Below are 19883 nucleotides of genomic sequence, written 5' to 3' on the forward strand. Positions count from 1 at the left end.
TCTCCTAACACTCTTAAATTTACTCTCTCTATTGATTAAAAAAAATACAAAAATAATCAAAAGATGGACCATGTTTAAGAGAGAGATAGAGTTAGGAGAGGGAATGAAAGGTGAAGATCTAAAGTGTAGATTACAAGGTTTCTAAAATACGTCCATTGAGATTTTTTAGCTTATTTTTTTAAAAATTCAGACCCTAAAGCTGTTATCTAGTTGAGATTTCCCTTGTCTACTTGTGATTGTGTTTTGAAGAAAATTTTGACTTTTAAATCTCTGGCAACTTTGTAAAACACCTCAACAAATATATGTAGAAAAAACTGAAATTTTTTAGGATGAGATTAAACACTATGCATATTGTAGCATCCGCAACGATTGCATCCGTGATCGCAACTACAATTTAAAACCATGGATCAAACCTTATTTCGGTTGTAGGTTGTTTTCGAGCAACAACTAAGATATTTTATTCTTACTCTAAATAAACAAGTCTAAATATAATATAAAAAATGTTAAATTTTTTATACAGTAGGTCATTATAATTATACTAATTTTAATTTACTCCATATATAAGAATATAATTGTTTACATTGCATATTAGTTTCTTGGATGCCCAACTATGACAGCTGCATATATGTATCTAGGAATACATATATTATATAGTGCTAACTGCTAAGTAGCTCATTTAACATAAGGAACTACTTTACACACCATTATTATTGCATATACTAAAATATCTCCTTAATTTCATAAACTATAAAGCACTTTCCCCAATTTAAATACCAATCCAAACTGGCACCCCTGAAGCTGAAATCCAATGTTCACCTTGCAAAAATCTACTCACTGTAAACTGTGAAGCCTCATCAGCACTATTCAACACATGAAAACCTGGCCAATTAACCCTATTTTGTGTAGATGCACCATTTCCAGTATTCATATACTCACCATAATATAAAGTTGAAAGTGCAAAATTACCCTCCCATTCACCCCATCCTTTAGGATGAATCAAACCATCTAAATCACTTTTAATAAACACTGTCCTTGAATATTTTTTCCAAGGCCTACCTAAAAAGCTCTTTATAGAATCCTTTACCATAGCACAGTCAGAATCCGGTCTAACCCTACAATTTTGTATCGAAATTCCGGTCGGTTCTTTAGGATCATTTCTTCCTTGGGCTGTGATGAAATTTGATTGGTGACTCATTGGTTTCCTAATGAAAATGTCGCAGTTTTGTAATACGACGGCTGCGTCGCCGAAGATGAAATCGATTGTTCCGTATATGTGACAGTCGCGGTAGAATTGTCGATTCGAGTGGACGTAAAGTGTGTCTTGGTAGGCTTTGAAGCTGCATCTGTAGAAGACTGATAAGTCTGAACTTACCTTGAGTGCTACTGCTTGGTGATTTTCTGGTCCTGCTGTGTTCTCAAATGTCATGTCTCTTGCCCAAAATCCATCCCCTGATACATCTGTTTCATGTATATATATATAGAGCCAAATCATGTTAGCATATTGAACTTTTCAATGACATTTTTTTTTTGACAAATCCTTTCAATGACATTTGAAATTGGAATTGAGATAAATATTTGATTTAGATCATATATTTATTTGCACCTAGGTAGTATAAACACTTCAGGTTGAAAGTGTATCTGGTCACTGGTATGACACGGACAGGACAGCACTTGTGTGACATTATGTCACGGTGACATTAAATCTGAGCCACACAACACACATTGCCACACAACATCTGGGCCACACAACACATACAACACATCTGGGCCACACAACACACCACCTTTGTGTGGCCCAGATTTAATGTCACCGTGACATAATGTCACACAAGTCCAATCCGACACTGATATCATGTACTTACATATTGCTTTTATTTTCTCAAATTATTAATAACGTCAACTTGTCCGTGCCGTGTCCAATATTTGTCTCTATGTTAGTGGTCATATTTGTGTCGGTGTTTCGTAAATTTGAATAATAAAGTGACTAAATCACCAAATGTAGTTCCATAAATTATAGGTATTAAAAAAAATTCAATATCTAAAATTATTAAAATTTCAACGTGATCCTTAAAATTGAAAATTCTAAAAATTTAGTCTTTTGAGTTTAAGAACTTAGTTTTGATTAATGAGAGACTAATTTGACCGACAATTTCAAAAATTCAACAATTATCTTGAAATGAGCGGTGCTAGCAACATCCACTCCCTTTTCAACCGTTTACTCCCTTCTTGAGTGTAATTCAAGTGGGTCCCACCAATCTATACGGGTCTATTTCCAAATGGAGAAATATATAAACTTCACATAATATGTGACTTAGTATTAAAAAGAGGTTGTTAGAGTTAGAGTGAGTGTTACTAACATTATTCTTTCGAAATTTCATTAATTATATAGGTTCCAAATTTGTGATCAACTAAAAATTCACATTCTAAACAACTTACCAAACGAGGCTGAGTTAAGAGTGGTAGAACCATGAACAACATTCCTATTTCCAGTGACAATAGTTTTGTCAATGCCATCTCCAACAAACATAACATTATGCAAATTCTTTCCAATCTCCACTTTTTCATGGTACACTCCTGCTTTTACATGTATAATTGCTCTTGAAGGACGATTATGTCCTATTGAAGCAAGTGCATCCACTGCTTCTTTGATTGTTCTATGAGTTCCTGAACCATCTTGTGCTACTGTGATGTCTGCTTTATGGTTTGCTAGACTCCATGATTCTAGAAGACCATCGTTTTCTTCTAATATTGTACTTCTTTGAGGTTGTTCTGAAAAACAAAATTAGAAATAAGAAAAGAACAAGGATAATAATCATCAACATTTGTGCTGTTTTTGTCACAAAGTATATACTTAATTAAGCTTAGAAGTCCAATCGAGCCTAATTCAACCTCTATAAAATCAATTTTTTTTAAAGCTCCGTAAAATCGACTTGTAAGGTGACCATGAAGACTACCCATCACTTATAAATGCATTTTGAGGCCGTCTTCGGCCCTAAAACTTTTGGTGCCTAGACGAACCAATAAAGTTGTGTCATTTTAATTATTTAAATGTTTTTCTTCTAACATTTTTCGTCGCGAAAGATTAATAAGGTTTTACAAAAAGTTATTTTTAATAGAACTAATCAAAGCGAGTTAAAAAGAAATATATAAATATATTACAACTATTAAGTAAAATTAATAATTTTGGTGTCTTTAAAAAACTGATGCTCTGGACGGCCACCCCTCCTGCCCATGCTCAGAGCCGCCCCTGTTGGGAGCAATCTTAGTGTGACCCGATAACGTTAACTTGATAACACTTGGGTCAACAGATCTTAGACAAACTTTGATATATCTTAAAATTTGAGTTGAAACTAGCTCAAACCTCAAAAGCTGAAGTGAGAACGGCCGACTACTTATAAATGCTTTTTTTTTTCATATCATATGTCATCGTATTTGAGACTTTTAACCCACCATTAAAAAATCACAATCAATATCTGTAACTCTAAATGTAGTTATGATTAAAGTAAAATATTTTAAACCTTTTCATATTATAATTGATTAATAATATAAAAAATCTATATCCTCATGAATTAAATCTTTATTCCACGTGCAATTTAGTGTGAATTTTATAAACCAACAATATATCTCCTTATGAGGCAATATTTGTCCTGAACTCTTTGTAATGGAAGAATCACAAAGCAATTGTAACTGTTACCAAATTTCAAACCTTGACTAACTTAAAAATTACTATATCTAGCTTATAATCAAATTATAGTAAGTAGTAACCAAACATACATATAGGAGAATATTTACATCTCCACTACACAACAAGGACTAATATTTAGCTAGTACTACTAACTGATTATATTATTTATAGGTATGATTTGTTTTCATCAACACTACTATAATTAGCTTTCATTTATGTTTGGCATCTAATAAGGTAGAGCAATAAATAGCTTAATGCATATTCCAGTCATCTTTCTTGATTTCTTTTGTTTGTTTGTATCATACACTAAAGAACAAATATTCTGGCATTAGTGACAATATTGACATTATTCAAAATTCTTTTGACAAAATAAGTACATTGTAACTATCCTTTGCTAAATTAAGGTAGATGCAATTTCAAACACGTAGTATATAGAAAAGGACAATTCTGAAAAACATGAAGGACAAGTACAATTTGATAAGCACCTGTATACGCCGCACCGCTTGTGTGTATGAAAAACATACAAATTTATATATAACAATTTTCATCACACGATAATATTAAATTTTAATACTAATTAATATCACAACTGATAATTTGGCACATTTTCCCCTAAATAAAAAATAATAATTTGGCACATTTTTTTTTTTACAACATCTTTTCCTTCACTTGTTTTTGCTCCATCTCACTCTCTTCCCCTAACTGTAACGTTTTCTCTCATTTTTAGTTGAACTTGTCGAAGTTTTATTTGTATAAATTATTTTTATAAGGTGCATTGACAAAATAATAATTTATAAGGTACCTTGAGACATCAACGGTTTCACTATAGTAGTTGTAGAATTAGTGGTTAAATGAGTAATTATGTTTAAAAAACTATGTGATATTATTTAAAAAATTATAGTAATTCAATATATTAAGGTAAAATAATAGAGAAAATATACACAAAAAAATCTTTTAGTTGTTGCTTGGGATGCATGATATTATTTATAATGCGATATTGCCCTAGACAAACTCTTTCAAAAAAATACTATTAAACTATTGTCTTAAAAACTCTTTAATTTGTTGGGCATAATATAAGCTCTTGAATGAATACATAGAGGGAGACACGCACGCACGTGGTGGATCATTTTTCCAATGGAGCTTGTAAACTTGAAATGTTTATACATGTTTTGTTTATAAAAACATGTTTAATGGTGGTATGTGGATGCCAACCATTCTCTCATTTGTATAGAGATTTTCTCTATTTTTATTCTCATATTGTTCAAAAGAAATAGTTTAGAACTTTATTTTTATATATTTTCAAAAGAAATGCAAACTAGTTTTAATTAAAAATGTGTTTTTCTTAACCAAAAGAAACATGTCTCTTAAACACACTACACCATAGTAATGAATGAAGGATGATGTCAACTCCTCTCATTTATTTAGCATTTAGTGCACTAGCAGAACTTAGATGGTGTTTAGTTAATGTAAAATTAATTAAGTTAGGTTCTTGCTAATGAGTGCTCTTAGGATATCCTTTAAGGATTACAAATAAAAAGTATTTCAATCTACTCCATGCGTTTCAAAATGAGTATCGTTTTAGTCAATTGCACACATATTAAGGAATGAAATGAAATAATCATTAGACATAACACTTTACTAAACTACCCTTACTTTATTAGAAAAAGACAAACTTAAAGTTGCATTGAAAATTGTGTGAGAGAAAAGTTGGAGAGGGTAAAGTTGTATTGGAAATGTAAAACGACATTCATTTTGAAACAAATTTTTTTAGCTAAAGTGACACTCATTTTGAAATGGAGGGAGTATTTATTTAAAAAGTTTTTTTTTAGGGAATTTATTTAAAAGGTATATTTCAATTTCTAATGTATTGGATGCAAATATTTTCATAAATCCTTACTATTTTAAACTCTTAAAGAAATCCTTCTATGACTCGTTAGGATTAGTATATATAGATTCTCTCAATTGCTTTAAGAAATGGAAACCTCAATTATTATGAGTAGTGTACACATAAATGTCTAACTAATTTCACAACTTTGTCATAGTTTTTAAAGATATATATTTTATATTGTTTATACATAAAAAACTATAGTAATTAATGGACATTTTTATTTCTTTTGAAAAATAATTAAAGATGATATTTTCTTTCATTATACATATGTAAATTTTCTATCAATAAATCAAAATCATTTGAAAATTCTAGACGAGGCACTTATAGATAGACTAACAAACTTCATTAAAGTTTAGGAAAAATGAAACAAGAACACAAATGAAGTGTTGTAATTTTCGACCACAATTAGAAAAACTACTATAAGTTATAATAACTTATTAATTACCTTTGACTTTGATTTTGTTATTTGAATACAAAACAAGTGTTTGGCCTAGCAACTTTGTCAAGTTTCTATCCAAAACTTGGTTAGCTTGAACATACCCTTTTTCCTCCAATCCATCCAAACATGTCTTATGGTTTGTCATCATTGCACTTACCCATATAAGAGCATCTTCTCTAGTGTAACTACTCTTTTCAACCATCATGTGATTGAGCATAAACTCACTCTCCTCATAGAGTTTAGCACAATCTCTTAGAGCCAAAACACTTGTTTGATTTGATGAGATGCTCATGCTTTCCAAGCCATGCACTTTCATAGAGTTATCAACCCAATTCATGGCTTGTGAAACTTGTGTTTTAGCCATTTGGAGTACCTCCATTTCTTGGAGGCAAAAGGATGTGGTTGTGGATATGGCAAAGAAGAAGAACAATATGGTAGCATAAGTTGCCATTTTGGATATTGAGAAGTTTGATGAGTGATAAGTTACTTGCATGGCTTGGTGTTCTAGGTAGCTTGATTTATAGCCAGCTGAGGAAGCACAACACATGGATTGCTAGCCATGTGTCACTAAGACTTGTTACCTAACCAAGGTGACATTTGTAGTATCTTGGTACCTCGAAATTCCTTCAAAGTAAATGTTTTATTTGAAAATAGTATATTTTTTAAAAAACAAGGAATATTGTTTTATAAAGATGGTAAACTCGATCGTATAAGGAATATTTGTTATTATTAAAACAATAATTGTACAATAAATAGAATTAATCACCATATTTTAATACAATTTTTTTTTTTTCAATAAACGAAACGTCACTATCAATTAGAAACTCACATATGAATGGAAGAGACTAAGTTTAAACTTCGATCATGACATACTTCCTCTGTTTCAAATTGTAAGCAAAAAAAATGAAATTACACTTATTAAGAAAACTAAAACATAAGAATTTTGGGTATAGTTTTTTTTGTTTTATTTGAAATAAGCTTTTATAGGAAGATATAAAAATAATTTTCATTGGCTATTGATTATGAAGAAAATGGAAAAGGGAGAAAATTGAATGTAACTTGCATTTAATTTCATGAGAATACAAAAAAAAAAAATTCTTGGAAAAGATGGTTTTTTTAAAAACAAGATTAAATAGAAAATTGATCTTTTTTGCTTACATTTTAGGACAATGAAAGTGAGTTTTTTTCTTTCACATTTTAGAACGAAGAGAGTACAATTTAACGATTTTGATATTTTTATCGGTAGAAAAAACAATTGATCTATATTTTTACTAGTACTCAATATTTGACGCATGTTTCGGAAAGTGAGAAAAATAAGCACAATAATGATATGTTGAATTGTAGTTAAAGACTTTCATAAAAAGTTCGTTTTGGAAAGTTAAGTGTAAAACACTTAAAATGAAATAAAGAATCTTGTAAAAACTTTTTCAATGAATGAGTTGTCGAAACTCAAATATGTGTTAAGGGTCATGTTAGACACAAGTTAAGGAGTTTAAAATGAAAATTAAAAATAAATTTTATATTAAAAATATAACTTTTGAAATTTTTAAGACATTGAATACACATTTTTCAAAATAAACTTCTATATTTAGTTTCTTAACTTATGCTCTGTTAAACTTCTAATTCCTGATATGTACTTAACTTGCTGCGCAAGTTTCCTTTGCAGCCCTAGGGTTCTTATTGTGTTCCTACTTTAGATTACAAAACCCTAGATAGGAATTAGTTAGAGTTTGTTAGATTCTATTTGTACTATATATAGAACTTTGTAACAAACTCATCATTATTGATTCAATAATATTCATAGTTTTCTCTCTCTTTTCTCTTTTCTTCTTCACCAAGTTTCTGTTTTCATCATCTTCCACCAGTGGATCATCATCTTCCACCAGTGGAAATGGTGAAGTTTATGATGGTATCAGAGCTTTTCTAAGCTCTGTTGCGCATCGTTTCCTTCACTCTGATATTCGTTCCAGTTTTTTTTTGCTTCCCTGTTTTCCTTCTTTCTCTTTTCATCATGGTTCGTGGTAATGCAAATGGTGGCATTAATGGCGGTCCAGTGGTTGCACCGGTTCAAGATCCGTCGCAACAACCTGGTAACGTGTATTACGTTCATGCTTCTGATGGACCTTCCACTACTAAAAAAACAGTGGTTTCGGACGGAATTTTCGGACGGATTCGAATTTGTCTGAATTTTTCGGACGGATTTGGGACGGTTTTAACGGAGCGGAATTTTTGTCTCAAATCCGTCCCAAAATTGTGTGAAAATTTTAGCACATGTTCAAACAGGGTTTTTTCCCACGGATTTCGCACGGATTTATTTAAAAAAACAATTCCGTCCCAAAACCGTGTGAAATATTGAGACGGATTTCGGACGGCTAATATTTTTGAGGGTTTTAATTGGGAAAATTTCATCTCCCGCTTATCTCACAAAATTTCCCTCGTGTGCTTCTCTCATAACCCTAAAATTTCATCTCCCTCTTTCATAACCCTAAAACCAACTTCAAAATCAATTTCTCAGTGTGCTGCTCTTCAATCAACTTCTCCTGTGCTGCTCTTCAATCAATTTCTTCCAAAAACTTCTCAAGCTGGTCAATCAATCTTTCAAGGTATCCAAGATTCTCTTCTCTTCTCTCCAGATCTGTGGATTATCTGTATTTTTTTTTTTAATTTCTCAGTGTTTTCTTCAACAAATCAAGCATGTTCCCATAAACTTGTACCTGATTCTTGGTTCAATTTTAGGGTTTATTTTGTTTTACTTATTAAGGTTTTTAGTGTGCTTAACTACCTACACTTGGATTCACGTTTGGTGTTGAAAATAATTGTGATTGAATAGTAATTTGTGGTACTTACTTTTACTAATTTGAAGATTAATTTCGTTGTCAAAATTGAAAAGGATTAGAATCTCTTTTAGTTACTGTAGTTTATAAAATTTCATTTTTTGTTTCTTGAGTATTGTTATTTTCCCATCTTTCTCTGGTTTTCCTTCTTTGCAATAGTTGGTGTAGAGTACCAGTATCTTCTTAAATCTCTTCACAACACCATTAGAAAAAATTGCTCTAGTTTTCCTTGTTTTGTGCCACCTTGTTTCAATTCCTTCTTATAGTTAATAAAGACATTTTTGTAAAAATGCAATATTCTTTTATTTATTCATTAACTATGACATTAACAACGATTATTTTAGAAATGAAGAAGAATTTGTAAAGGAACTCATATGGTTAGATATGGAACCCTCGGGAATGCTTACTTAGATAGCTATCCGGTGTTGATTTTTGGCTTTGTTGTTAGAGTGCTGCTGTTGTGGTTGTTTTAGTGCTGAGTTTTCTTTCTTTTTTTAGCTAGTTTTGGTGCTTTAGCAGCTATGTATGGGGTGCTGATTTGCTGCTGCTGTTTCTAGGTGCATCTAGTGTGTTTGTGCTGCTGTTTTTTTTCTAGGTGGTTGTTCTTTCTAGGTGCAATTAGTGTTTTTGTGCTGCTGTTTTTTTTTTTTCTGTTTTGGTCTGCCCTGTAAGCTTTTGCGATGGGGTGTTGTATTGTGTTTTCGGACCAACTTTCGTCTTGACAGTTGTGGCACAAAATAGGGAAAACTAGAGCAATTTTTTCCAATGGTGTTGTGAAGGGATTTAAGAAGTTAGTGGTATTTTGTGTTAGAAAACACCTCTGCCTTATGCAAGGTAGGCCTCTTCCATATAAGTGATGGTCAATCTCTGATACACATCTGTTACCTTCATCTGTTACCACGAAACAACTTTGCCAGGCTGCTATTTTGTACCGTTGAAAAGAAAAATTCATATTAACATTTTGACATTTTTATTTCAGGGGTTGTATCCTGGATACATTATATTCTTTGTTCAGTCAGCATTGATGATTGCTGGTTCCAGAGGTATAAATATTGAATTAGGCTTATTTGCATTTCTTTCTTCAGTTAATTAACTTGCGCTGCGGTTTTTCTTTTCAAACAGTCATTTACAGATGGCAGCAAGGCGTGCCTCGAACAGTTAAAAATGCCCTGGTGTTTGCTAATTTTGCTTACACACTTTTGGTTCTAAGTTATCCCTGTGTTGGCTTCATGGTTTGTTCTCTCTCTCTCTCTCTCTCTCTCTCTCTCTCTCTCTCTCTATATATATATATATATATATATATATACAAAAATTGAATTTGTTTTTACAAGTTTTCTATCTTTTTTGTGTCGTGTGTTTGAATAGGTATTAAGTCTGCATGAAACTCTTGCCTCATATGGAAGTGTGTATTTTATTGGAACCGTTCTACCTATTGTTATCATCCTGCTCATTTGTTGATCCATGACTTTCACTGCTAGGTTTCTTAGTTGTTAGCTTGATAACTTTTTTCGGATCCGTGATTTTGTTTTACTTTATGTAGGGTTTGGGACCTTATTCCACAAGCATAAAAAAAGTGAAGGAGATAAAAGATATGGAGAAGAAAGTGAATGACTTATGTGGTATGTGAACAACAGTTAGTTTGTTTCTTTTTTCTTGAATGCTTTAGTAGATGGTCTAACTTGTAATTGTTTAAAATAAAGAAAATTACTTCTTTTTATTTTATTTTCTTGGTATTGTGGTGTATTATATTCTACGCTCCTTTTCTGTCTATAGTCACTGTGATGGTTACAATTAGTCACTTTGAATTTGGTTCTGCATATTCATGGTTATTAATATTGTTACTATTTTGAGAATGGCAAAGATCACTATTTTCTTAAATCTAGCCTCTTTCTGCTTTTTATGCAGAGACATCGCAAAGGCAACTTGTATACCTGCTGGAAGGGGCACATTGCATTACAAAGTGACACACTACAAGGGACAAAGCTGTAGAAAAACTGCACGCGTTTCTGATGTGCTTTGACATCCTAATATTGATGGCATAAAGTGCTTTGACATCTCAGAAAAATTTGATGAATGTTTTTAATGTTTCGATGCATTTGGTAACTGAAACATGCTGCTGGTGTTGCAGGATGGATCTGATATAACCTGTCTTGGTGTTGACACACTTAATACTGAAACGCTAGAGGTGGGAAAAACAATTATGTGTAATAGTTTGAGACCAAAATCACTTCCCCTATCCCTGCTAGTGCAATTGATTGTGTTACTTTTATTGTTGAGCACTGACTAATGAACAATTTAGTTATGTTATTGTGTTAGAACATTGAGCACTTGTATGAATCTAATTTATATAATTTTGTTTCAGGCAATGGCCATTTGTTTACTCGAGTTACTATTTATTTTTATTTGATTTAGTATGTATTATTGAATATAAATTGTGGCAATTCTGTAAAATAAAAAAATTATAACCACGTCCGAAAAGCATGGAAATTTTGTAAAGCAAATTAAATCCGTCCGAAATTCGTTGGAAAATTTAAATTAAATCCGTCCGAAATCTGTAGGAAATTTAATTAAATTCCGTCCCAAATCCGTTTGAAGTTTAGTCCAACGTGTTTGTGTGAAAACCGTTCGAAATCCGTCTGAAATATATTTCGGACGGAATTTGGGACGAAAATACGATTTGCGACGCGGTTGTTTCGGACAGCGCCCTATCCGTCCGAATTCCGTCCGAAAACGGATTTTCGTCCGAAATCCGTGGGAAGTTTCCGTAAATTCCGTCCCAAATCCGTCTGAAATTCCGTTTGAAAATGACTTTTTTTTAGTAGTGTTCCTCTGTCGCCATTACACCAAAGCTTAGCCATTCCAACTACCATTCTTGGGCGCGTTCTATGCGTAGAGCTCTAGGAGGGAAGAACAAGTTTGATTTTGTGGATGGTTCTATCCCTGTTCCAACTGAGTTTGATCCGAATTTCAAGGCTTGGAATCGTTGCAATATGTTAGTTCATTCTTGGATTATGAATTCTGTTGAGGATTCAATTGCACAAAGCATTGTTTTTCTGGAAAACGCCATTGATGTTTGGAACGAGCTCAAAGAACGTTTCTCCCAAGGTGATTTCATTCGTATCTCTGAATTACAGTGTGAGATCTTCAGTTTGAAGCAAGATTCAAGTTATGTTACTGAATTTTTCACTGCTTTGAAAGTGTTGTGGGAAGAACTTGAAGCTTATCTTCCTTCCCCTGTTTGTGCATGTCCTCATCGTTGCATGTGTCTCACTGGTGTGATGAATGCTAAACATCAACATGAGATCACGCGTTCAATTCATTTTCTTACTGGTTTGAATGATTCCTTTGATTTGATTCGTTCTCAGATTCTATTGATGAATCCTTTACCACCTATCAATAGGATTTTCTCCATGGTTATGCAACATGAGAGGCAGTTTAGATTTTCACTTCCTGTTGATGAGACAAAAATCTTGGTAAACTCAGTGGGTAAATCACAAGGAAGAGGACGTGGTAATGGTAACCCTAATGGTAATTTTCCTGGTCAGAAGCGTTCTTGTTCCTTTTGTGGAAGGGAAAACCACACTGTTGATACTTGCTATAGGAAACATGGTTTTCCTCCAAACTATGGAAAGAAGAATTCTGCAATGGTCAATAACTCTTCTCTGGAGATCAATGAAGAAAGGGAAGATTTGGATGACTCAAAGAGTTGCAAAGGAACAGGCAACTCAGAACCATCTTTTGGTATCACTAAGGAGCAATATGAGCAACTTGTCACTCTTCTTCAGTCTCATCAAGCTTCCACAAGCAAGGTGAACCATGTGACTTCAGGTATAACTAGAATCTCATATTCTTTGAATCATTCCAGTTTTGGAACTTGGATTGTTGACTCTGGTGCTAGTGATCATATATGCTCCTCCATCAAGTTTTTTGATTCATATGCATCTATTATCCCTGTGCACATCAAACTACCAAATGGTAATATGGCAATAGCAAAGTTCTCTGGTACAATCACTTTTTCACCAGGACTTGTTGCTAGAAATGTACTATATGTTGCAGAATTCAAATTGAATTTGTTATCTGTTCCTAAACTATGCATGGATAATAATTGTATAGTAACTTTTGATAATGATAAATGTTTTATACAGGACAAGAGCAATTTGAAGATGACTGGTTTGGGTGAATTGATTGAAGGATTGTACTTCCTCAACCTTAACCCACAAGTTCATCAACCTGTTATAGCTTCATCTCAAGCCAGCTTTTCCACCACTTTTCTACCTCAAGAAGCCCTGTGGCACTTTAGACTAGGGCATTTGTCTAATGATAGGTTGTTTAGCATGCAACAATCTTTTCCTTGTATTAAAGTTGATAGTCATTCAGTGTGCGATATCTGTCATTACTCTAGACATAAAAAGCTTCCTTTCAAGCTCAGTGTAAATAAAGCTAGTCATTGTTATGAACTAATTCATTTTGATATTTGGGGTCCAGTTTCTATTAGTTCAATTCATGGTCATAAGTATTTCATTACTGCTCTTGATGATTACAGTCGTTTCACATGGATCATGTTATGTAAAACAAAATCTGAAGTTTCAAAATGTGTTCAAAATTTTATTCTTAACATAGAAACTCAATTTGACTGCAAAGTTAAAACTGTTAGAACTGATAATGGTCCAGAGTTTCTCATGCCTGAATTTTATTCTTCCAAAGGCATAGAACATCAAACTAGTTGTGTTGAAACTCCCCAACAAAATGGGAGAGTAGAAAGAAAACATCAGCATATCTTAAATGTTGCTAGAGCCTTGCTTTTTCAATCAAAACTCCCAAAAATTTTCTGGTCATACTCAGTTTTGCATGCCATTTATATCATTAATCGTATTCCTACTCCCTTATTGCAAAATAAGTCTCCTTATTTTCTTAGATATGGTCATGATCCAGATTTAAATGCTTTCAAAGTGTTTGGTTGTCTCTGTTATGCTTCAACCTTACACAATCATAGAACAAAATTTGATTCTAGAGCTCAAAAATGTGTTTTCTTAGGTTACAAGCAAGGTATTAAAGGTGTTGTTTTATATGATTTAAATCATAGAAACATTCTTGTCTCTAGAAATGTGACCTATCATGAACACATCTTACCTTACTCCACTCCTAATCAATTGTTTCAGTGGCAATATCATTCTAAACACCCCATTACAGAAGCCACTGAACAAGCTCCATCCCAGTTTGAACCAACTGAACAAAACCAACCTGAAACCAACAAAGAGCCTGACCCAAACCTTTATGAACCAGATGTACACATAGATAACAACATTGCAATTCAAAACCCAACACAAATTGAACCAGAACCACAACAGTTGAACATTAGAAAATCAACTAGAATCCCACATAAACCTAACCACCTTTCAGACTATGTGTGCAATTCTTCAAGTAATTCAACCAATCAGGCTTCTTCAGGTATACTCTATCCTCTTAAGCATTATCATTCACTCAACAATATTTCTGCTTCCCACCAGAAATTTGCTTTGGCTATTACTGATGCTTCTGAACCAGCTAGTTACAAAGAAGCCAGTAAGCAAGAATGTTGGGTGAAGGCTATGAATTCTGAACTTAGTGCTTTAAATCAGAACAAAACTTGGATTTTTGTTGATACTCCACCAAATATAAAGCCCATAGGGAGCAAATGGGTTTATAAGATAAAGCATAAGTCAGATGGGACTATTGAGAGATATAAGGCAAGATTGGTTGCTAAGGGTTATACACAAGTTGAAGGGCTTGATTTCTTTGACACTTTCTCACCTGTAGCCAAGATAACAACTGTGAGAACTTTACTTGCCTTAGCATCCATAAATTCATGGCACCTCCATCAGTTGGATGTAAACAATGCATTTCTTCATGGAGATTTAAATGAAGATGTTTACATGTCAGTTCCTCAAGGTGTTCATAGTCCCAAGCCTAATCAAGTATGTAAATTGTTAAAGTCTCTATATGGTTTGAAGCAAGCCAGTAGGAAATGGTATGAGAAGCTAACTGGTTTTATGCTTCATCAAGGGTACAAACAGTCTGCATCAGATAATTCATTGTTCATTCTACATAATGATGCATGTTTTACTGCCTTATTAGTATATGTGGATGATGTCATATTAGCTGGAAATTCCATGATTGAGATAGATAGGATCAAAACTGAACTTGATACTGAGTTTAAGATCAAGGATCTTGGAAAGTTGAAATATTTTTTAGGCATTGAAGTTACTCATTCCAAGACAGGCATAAGCATATGTCAGAGGAAATATTGTCTTGATCTATTGAAGGACACTGGGTTACTTGGTGCTAAACCTGCTATAACTCCTCTTGATCCTTCTATCAAGCTTCATCAAGACAGTTCACCACCTCATGATGATATTCTCAGTTATAGGAGACTTGTGGGAAAACTGATGTACCTTACAACTACAAGACCTGATATAGCCTTTGTGGTTCAACAATTGAGTCAATTTCTCAATGCTCCAACTATCACACATTATGATACTGCATGCAGAGTAGTAAAATACCTCAAAGGGAATCCTGGTCAAGGATTACTATTCAGAAGAGATTCCAAACTTCAGTTACTTGGATTTACTGATGCAGATTGGGCAGGATGTGTAGACAGTAGAAGGTCCACATCAGGTTATTGTTTCTTTCTTGGTTCTTCCTTAATCTCATGGAGAGCAAAGAAACAACATACCATTGCAAGGAGTTCATCAGAGGCAGAATATAGAGCTCTTTCTTTTGCAAGTTGTGAACTACAGTGGCTTCTCTACTTGTTGCAAGACTTAAAAGTTAAATGTGACAAGCTTCCAGCTCTCTATTGTGACAACCAAAGCGCTATACACATAGCCAAAAATCCAGTATTCCATGAAAGGACAAAGCATTTGGAGATAGATTGCCATTTTGTCAGAGAAAAGATTCAACAAAACATCTTCAAGTTGCTTCCTGTCAAGTCTCATTCACAGCTTGCATATTTTTTCACCAAACCCCTACCATCTAAGAGCTTTCATTCTTTTTTGCCCAAGCTTAACATGATTGATTTATACCATGCTAAGGTTGAGGGGGGATGTTAAACTTATAATTCCTGATATGTACTTAACTTGCTGCGCAAGTTTCCTTTGCAGCCCTAGGGTTCTTATTGTGTTCCTACTTTAGATTACAAAACCCTAGATAGGAATTAGTTAGAGTTTGTTAGATTCTATCTGTACTATATATAGAACTTTGTAACAAACTCATCATTAATGATTCAATAATATTCATAGTTTTCTCTCTCTTTTCTCTTTTCTTCTTCACCAAGTTTCTGTTTTCATCATCTTCCACCAGTGGATCATCATCTTCCACCAGTGGAAATGGTGAAGTTTATGATGCTCCAAAGACAAAAGTTAACATTTCCCATATTTTAAATAGAAGAAAATATTGTAATGTAGAAACAAGAATAAATAACAAAGACACATTTTATTTCTCTGCATGTTTCTCCCCATAAAAGCTATACAACACACACCTCAGTTACTTCTTGATTGTACTCAAATAATTAATGAACCATATTAAATGATGAATTGATCAAGAGCAATGTTATATACTGTGAACAAGTTTCTCGCGAATAATCATGAACTCTTACATGTTGTAGTGGAATTGGCGTCGTGAATCATTCGCTATTCTATTTGTTGGGAAGTTTAACATTACTGATTGATAAAAAAAAAAACTTAAATTTAATTATTATGTGGAACTATTCTTGATAAAACTATATTTATCTCAGAAACGAATTCCATATCAAGAGAGCCCCACTCTCGTGGGATTTGGAATGTCAACACAGAAAAAAAAGTGGCATACAACAGTTTATAATAGCTTACTATCCAATTGATAACTGCGTATGGTTCCTTCTCTTCATGATAATTTTTCAACTATTCAATCACATTATTGAATAGACAAACTTGTGAGTATCTTCTTATGATCACAACATATATTTTGCAAGTTCTTAACAACCTACTAAGGAAATTGCATATATTTACTAGGCATATGCAACAACTATAAGAATATGAATTTTGCTTTTAAAAACATCAATAACTAATTACACATGAATAAAAGATAAGCATGCAACAAACTGCGATGTAGACCTTTTTGGATGGCAAAATCAATCTTCGTAAACATTACATTCATGGTCTAGGAGACATGACATTTCTATGCACGACCCTTTGATATAAAAGCATGTTGATTGTCAAAACACACTTTCTCATTTTTGCCACTTTGCTTGACACAACTTTTAGGAGTGCTTGTCCTACCGTGAAAACCCTGACCCATAATCCAATAAGTGGTGAAACCCTACTCAAGTCCATACATGCATGTTTTCGTTCTACCCACCCGTACACCATTACATCTGTTGGCCTAAGTGTCGATCTTCTATCTAGTGGGTCAGTCAATAAGTTCACAAGCGTCTTCTTCTTCTTCTTCTTCTTCTTCTTCTTCACTGATACTCCCGCCCGCTTGAATATATAAAAAATGACATCCTTAACAAAGTCATGTATGTACTTAAAGCTTGGAAGCTCCTTACAATGAACCACATGCTCCTCAAATGTATCCAGACACGCCTTATAGCAAATATGGCACATCTCATCAATATGAAATAGTGGAATAATAAGATGATATCTAAGGACAGTACAATACTCCCCTGGTGTCATATGTTGATGATGATTAAATTTAGCAAGTGCACCAAACTGTTTTCAAGTAATAAAGTAGTAAGTAAAATCGTCTCCACAAAGATTGTCATTTCGACTACACAACTAGCTAGACTTATTAAAACAGCAGATAAAAAACAAATAAATGAGCAAAGTTTGCAAGTTTGATTTGGTTGTGCAAAACAATTGAGTTTGTTGCAGAAAATTAAAGGTTTCGATTGTAGAGTTTAGCGGCGATTAGGATTCTTCGAATTTCCCACATTTCTTTGTTGGGATTAATGTAAACAATGATCACTTATGAATAAGAGTTCTATTTAAGTGATTAGTTTAGTGGGAATTAACTTCCTTCTATATGTCATTTTGCTCCTCAATCACCCTAAAGGTTATCCATGCTATATTGTAAAGGGTTGTCAATCCTCTAGGTTTCCATATGCTCTACAAATTCATCTAAGGCGAGAAATTACATTGTTAAAGGTAATTATAACATAGGTACAATATATATTCCTAAATTGTTATCTAAAGGAACCAATTTTACCTATGAATCTTATAATTTCACCCCATACCGTAACTTGTCCCTAATGAATTAAATGGATATGCCTAACGCTATCTTACTAAGGGAAAATAATAAAATTCATATGCAATAATTTTGATGTAAGCCAGACACAAATCTACACTCACTATAAGTTTATTCACACTTGCTAGGGTTAAGGAAGCATTATGCCCGATGCATAGAAAGATTAAGTAGGTATTAAAACAGAACTGAATAAAAGAGTTACATTAATAAAATTCAATAATTAAACAGAGGTTCATCTTAAAACTCAAATCAATAGGTGTTTAATTACTCATGCCAACTAAAGACAAATTACAAAAGAAATAAAACATCACTATAAGAACAAAGATTGAGGAAAGACTCATTCGTTGATGCTCATAGTGCTTCCCTTCATTTTGAACCATCAAGTTCTGAATGAATGTTTGTGAATGACAACTCCTGTATTTATATGCAAGTTTCCACCTGGATTTCGGTTGAAAAATTGGGCTTTTTCCCCAAACCCACATGGAAAAAACAACATTTTGCTATTTTTTCACTGAACCACACGCGCCTTGCAAATTCGAATCCCCCCTAACTTTGAGGCCATGTGCTAAGGGTCTCATTGCACTTGCACATGACCGACTCTACACAACTGACACTATTTAAGTTTGTGTTTCATCTACATAGTATTTTATAGGGTTAATTATGTTTCTAGTCCCTATAAAATAGTGACCTTGTAAGTTTAGTCCTTACTTAATTTTAATAGCATTTTTAGTCCCTAATTTTGTTTTTTTGCCCTGAGTATTAGTCCCTACTCAATTCAAATTTGTTTAATTTATGCTTAAACTCTTAAATTTTTGAACAATTTTTTGCAGACATGTTTAGAACATTACTAAAAGTTCCTCCGCAAAAAATTATCGCAAAATTTGATTTCTACATCTAGATTTTATTACTTTTTATCTTTAACTTTTGTCGTTTTAAAAAATTCATATTTAATTCATTTCATGTCTGAAAATTCTAAATTTTAGTAAACGAACCTTTCATAGTGTTCTAATCTTGTCTCAAAAAAATCGTTCAAAAATTTAAGAGTTTAAGGATAATTAATCAAACTTTGTTTTAGCAGGGACTAAAATTATAAGTAATTTTTTTTTATAGGGACTAAAAATGCTATTAAAATTAAGTAAGGACAAAACTTACAAGGTTGCTATTTTATAGGGACTAGAAACATAATTAACCCTATTTTATATGTAGGTAAAAATAATGTTTGATTTATGGATTAAATATATTTTTGCTCCCTACACATAGACAAACTTTTTGTTTTAGTCCCTCTAAAATTTTCCTTCAACTTTTAGTCCCTATAAAATTTTCAATCACTAATTTGGGTCCCTATTTTTAAGTTAATTTTTGTAATTTTTAATGAAATTATGTAGAAATGTGTAGAATATTGTAAAAATATCTCCCTAAAAAATTATAATTTTTTAACAAAACATAAATTAAAGATGAATTTTTAACCGCCACAAATTTAAAATTCATATTTAATCCATATTTTGTTAAAAAATTCTAATTTATTTTTTTTTGAAGAGATTCTTATAATATTATAAATTTTTCTGCAAGATAATTGATGACATCTTGTCATTACGTAATTTTATATGTATTTTAGCACAAAAATGGAGTTCACAAGGAGACTTATGCAGCAAAAGAGCAGAAAAACTGAAGAAAATACAAAGAAAGAAAACGTGTCACGATTTATCAGAAACGCGACACGATTTAAGAGCTTCAGAAAGGTTTGGTTCGACATTATGAAAACGTGTCACGATTGGT

The 19883-nt window shown here is 32.9% G+C and overlaps 4 protein-coding genes across 4 annotated transcripts; 3 read left to right on the forward strand and 1 right to left on the reverse strand.

Annotated features, from left to right (window-relative positions):
• Positions 1 to 533: 533 nt before the first annotated feature.
• Positions 534 to 6496, reverse strand: LOC146927189 (Plant invertase/pectin methylesterase inhibitor superfamily). The gene is made up of 3 exons (XM_085700535.1): positions 6019 to 6496; positions 2437 to 2769; positions 534 to 1458 (listed from the first exon to the last, which is right to left on the reverse strand). Exons 1-3 carry the CDS (start codon positions 6461 to 6463, stop codon positions 767 to 769), a joined length of 1470 nt encoding a protein of 489 aa, XP_085556661.1. The 5' UTR covers positions 6464 to 6496; the 3' UTR covers positions 534 to 766.
• Positions 6497 to 8156: 1660 nt separating this feature from the next.
• LOC146927190 (lysophospholipid acyltransferase 1-like) lies at positions 8157 to 11221 on the forward strand. Its single transcript, XM_085700541.1, has 5 exons — positions 8157 to 8615; positions 9826 to 9889; positions 9969 to 10078; positions 10387 to 10465; positions 10752 to 11221. Exons 2-5 carry the CDS (start codon positions 9871 to 9873, stop codon positions 10808 to 10810), a joined length of 267 nt encoding a protein of 88 aa, XP_085556667.1. The 5' UTR covers positions 8157 to 8615; positions 9826 to 9870; the 3' UTR covers positions 10811 to 11221.
• Positions 11222 to 11731: 510 nt separating this feature from the next.
• On the forward strand, positions 11732 to 12246 carry LOC146927191 (uncharacterized). Its single transcript, XM_085707029.1, has 2 exons — positions 11732 to 12119; positions 12212 to 12246. Exons 1-2 carry the CDS (start codon positions 11732 to 11734, stop codon positions 12244 to 12246), a joined length of 423 nt encoding a protein of 140 aa, XP_085563155.1.
• LOC146927192 (uncharacterized) lies at positions 12228 to 13156 on the forward strand. Its single transcript, XM_085700540.1, has 2 exons — positions 12228 to 12674; positions 12992 to 13156. The coding sequence occupies exons 1-2, from the start codon at positions 12257 to 12259 to the stop codon at positions 13024 to 13026; spliced, it is 453 nt and encodes a 150-aa protein (XP_085556666.1). The 5' UTR covers positions 12228 to 12256; the 3' UTR covers positions 13027 to 13156.
• The last annotated feature ends 6727 nt before the right edge of the window (positions 13157 to 19883 follow it).

This window comes from Medicago sativa, chromosome 4 (assembly GCF_051527215.1).
Source record: "Medicago sativa cultivar Bolivia chromosome 4, Bolivia_mono, whole genome shotgun sequence".
Taxonomy (NCBI): Eukaryota; Viridiplantae; Streptophyta; class Magnoliopsida; order Fabales; family Fabaceae; genus Medicago; species Medicago sativa.

Bases quoted from the DNA above. Each gene is read 5' to 3' on its own strand.
- LOC146927189 (XM_085700535.1), bottom strand. From the start codon at position 6,463: ATGGCAACTTATGCTACCATATTGTTCTTCTTCTTTGCCATATCCACA. The intron at 2,770-6,018 runs GTAATTAATAAG...TTTGTTTTTCAG, and splicing joins TAACAAAATCAAAGTCAAAG to AACAACCTCAAAGAAGTACA. The intron at 1,459-2,436 runs GTAAGTTGTTTA...TACATGAAACAG, and splicing joins TCTTAACTCAGCCTCGTTTG to ATGTATCAGGGGATGGATTT.
- LOC146927190 (XM_085700541.1), top strand. The intron at 10,079-10,386 runs GTTTGTTCTCTC...TACTTTATGTAG, and splicing joins ATCCCTGTGTTGGCTTCATG to GGTTTGGGACCTTATTCCAC. The intron at 10,466-10,751 runs GTATGTGAACAA...CTTTTTATGCAG, and splicing joins GAAAGTGAATGACTTATGTG to AGACATCGCAAAGGCAACTT.
- LOC146927191 (XM_085707029.1), top strand. From the start codon at position 11,732: ATGCGTAGAGCTCTAGGAGGGAAGAACAAGTTTGATTTTGTGGATGGT. The intron at 12,120-12,211 runs GTGTGATGAATG...ATTCGTTCTCAG, and splicing joins TCGTTGCATGTGTCTCACTG to ATTCTATTGATGAATCCTTT.
- LOC146927192 (XM_085700540.1), top strand. From the start codon at position 12,257: ATGGTTATGCAACATGAGAGGCAGTTTAGATTTTCACTTCCTGTTGAT. The intron at 12,675-12,991 runs GTATAACTAGAA...TGTTTTATACAG, and splicing joins GGTGAACCATGTGACTTCAG to GACAAGAGCAATTTGAAGAT.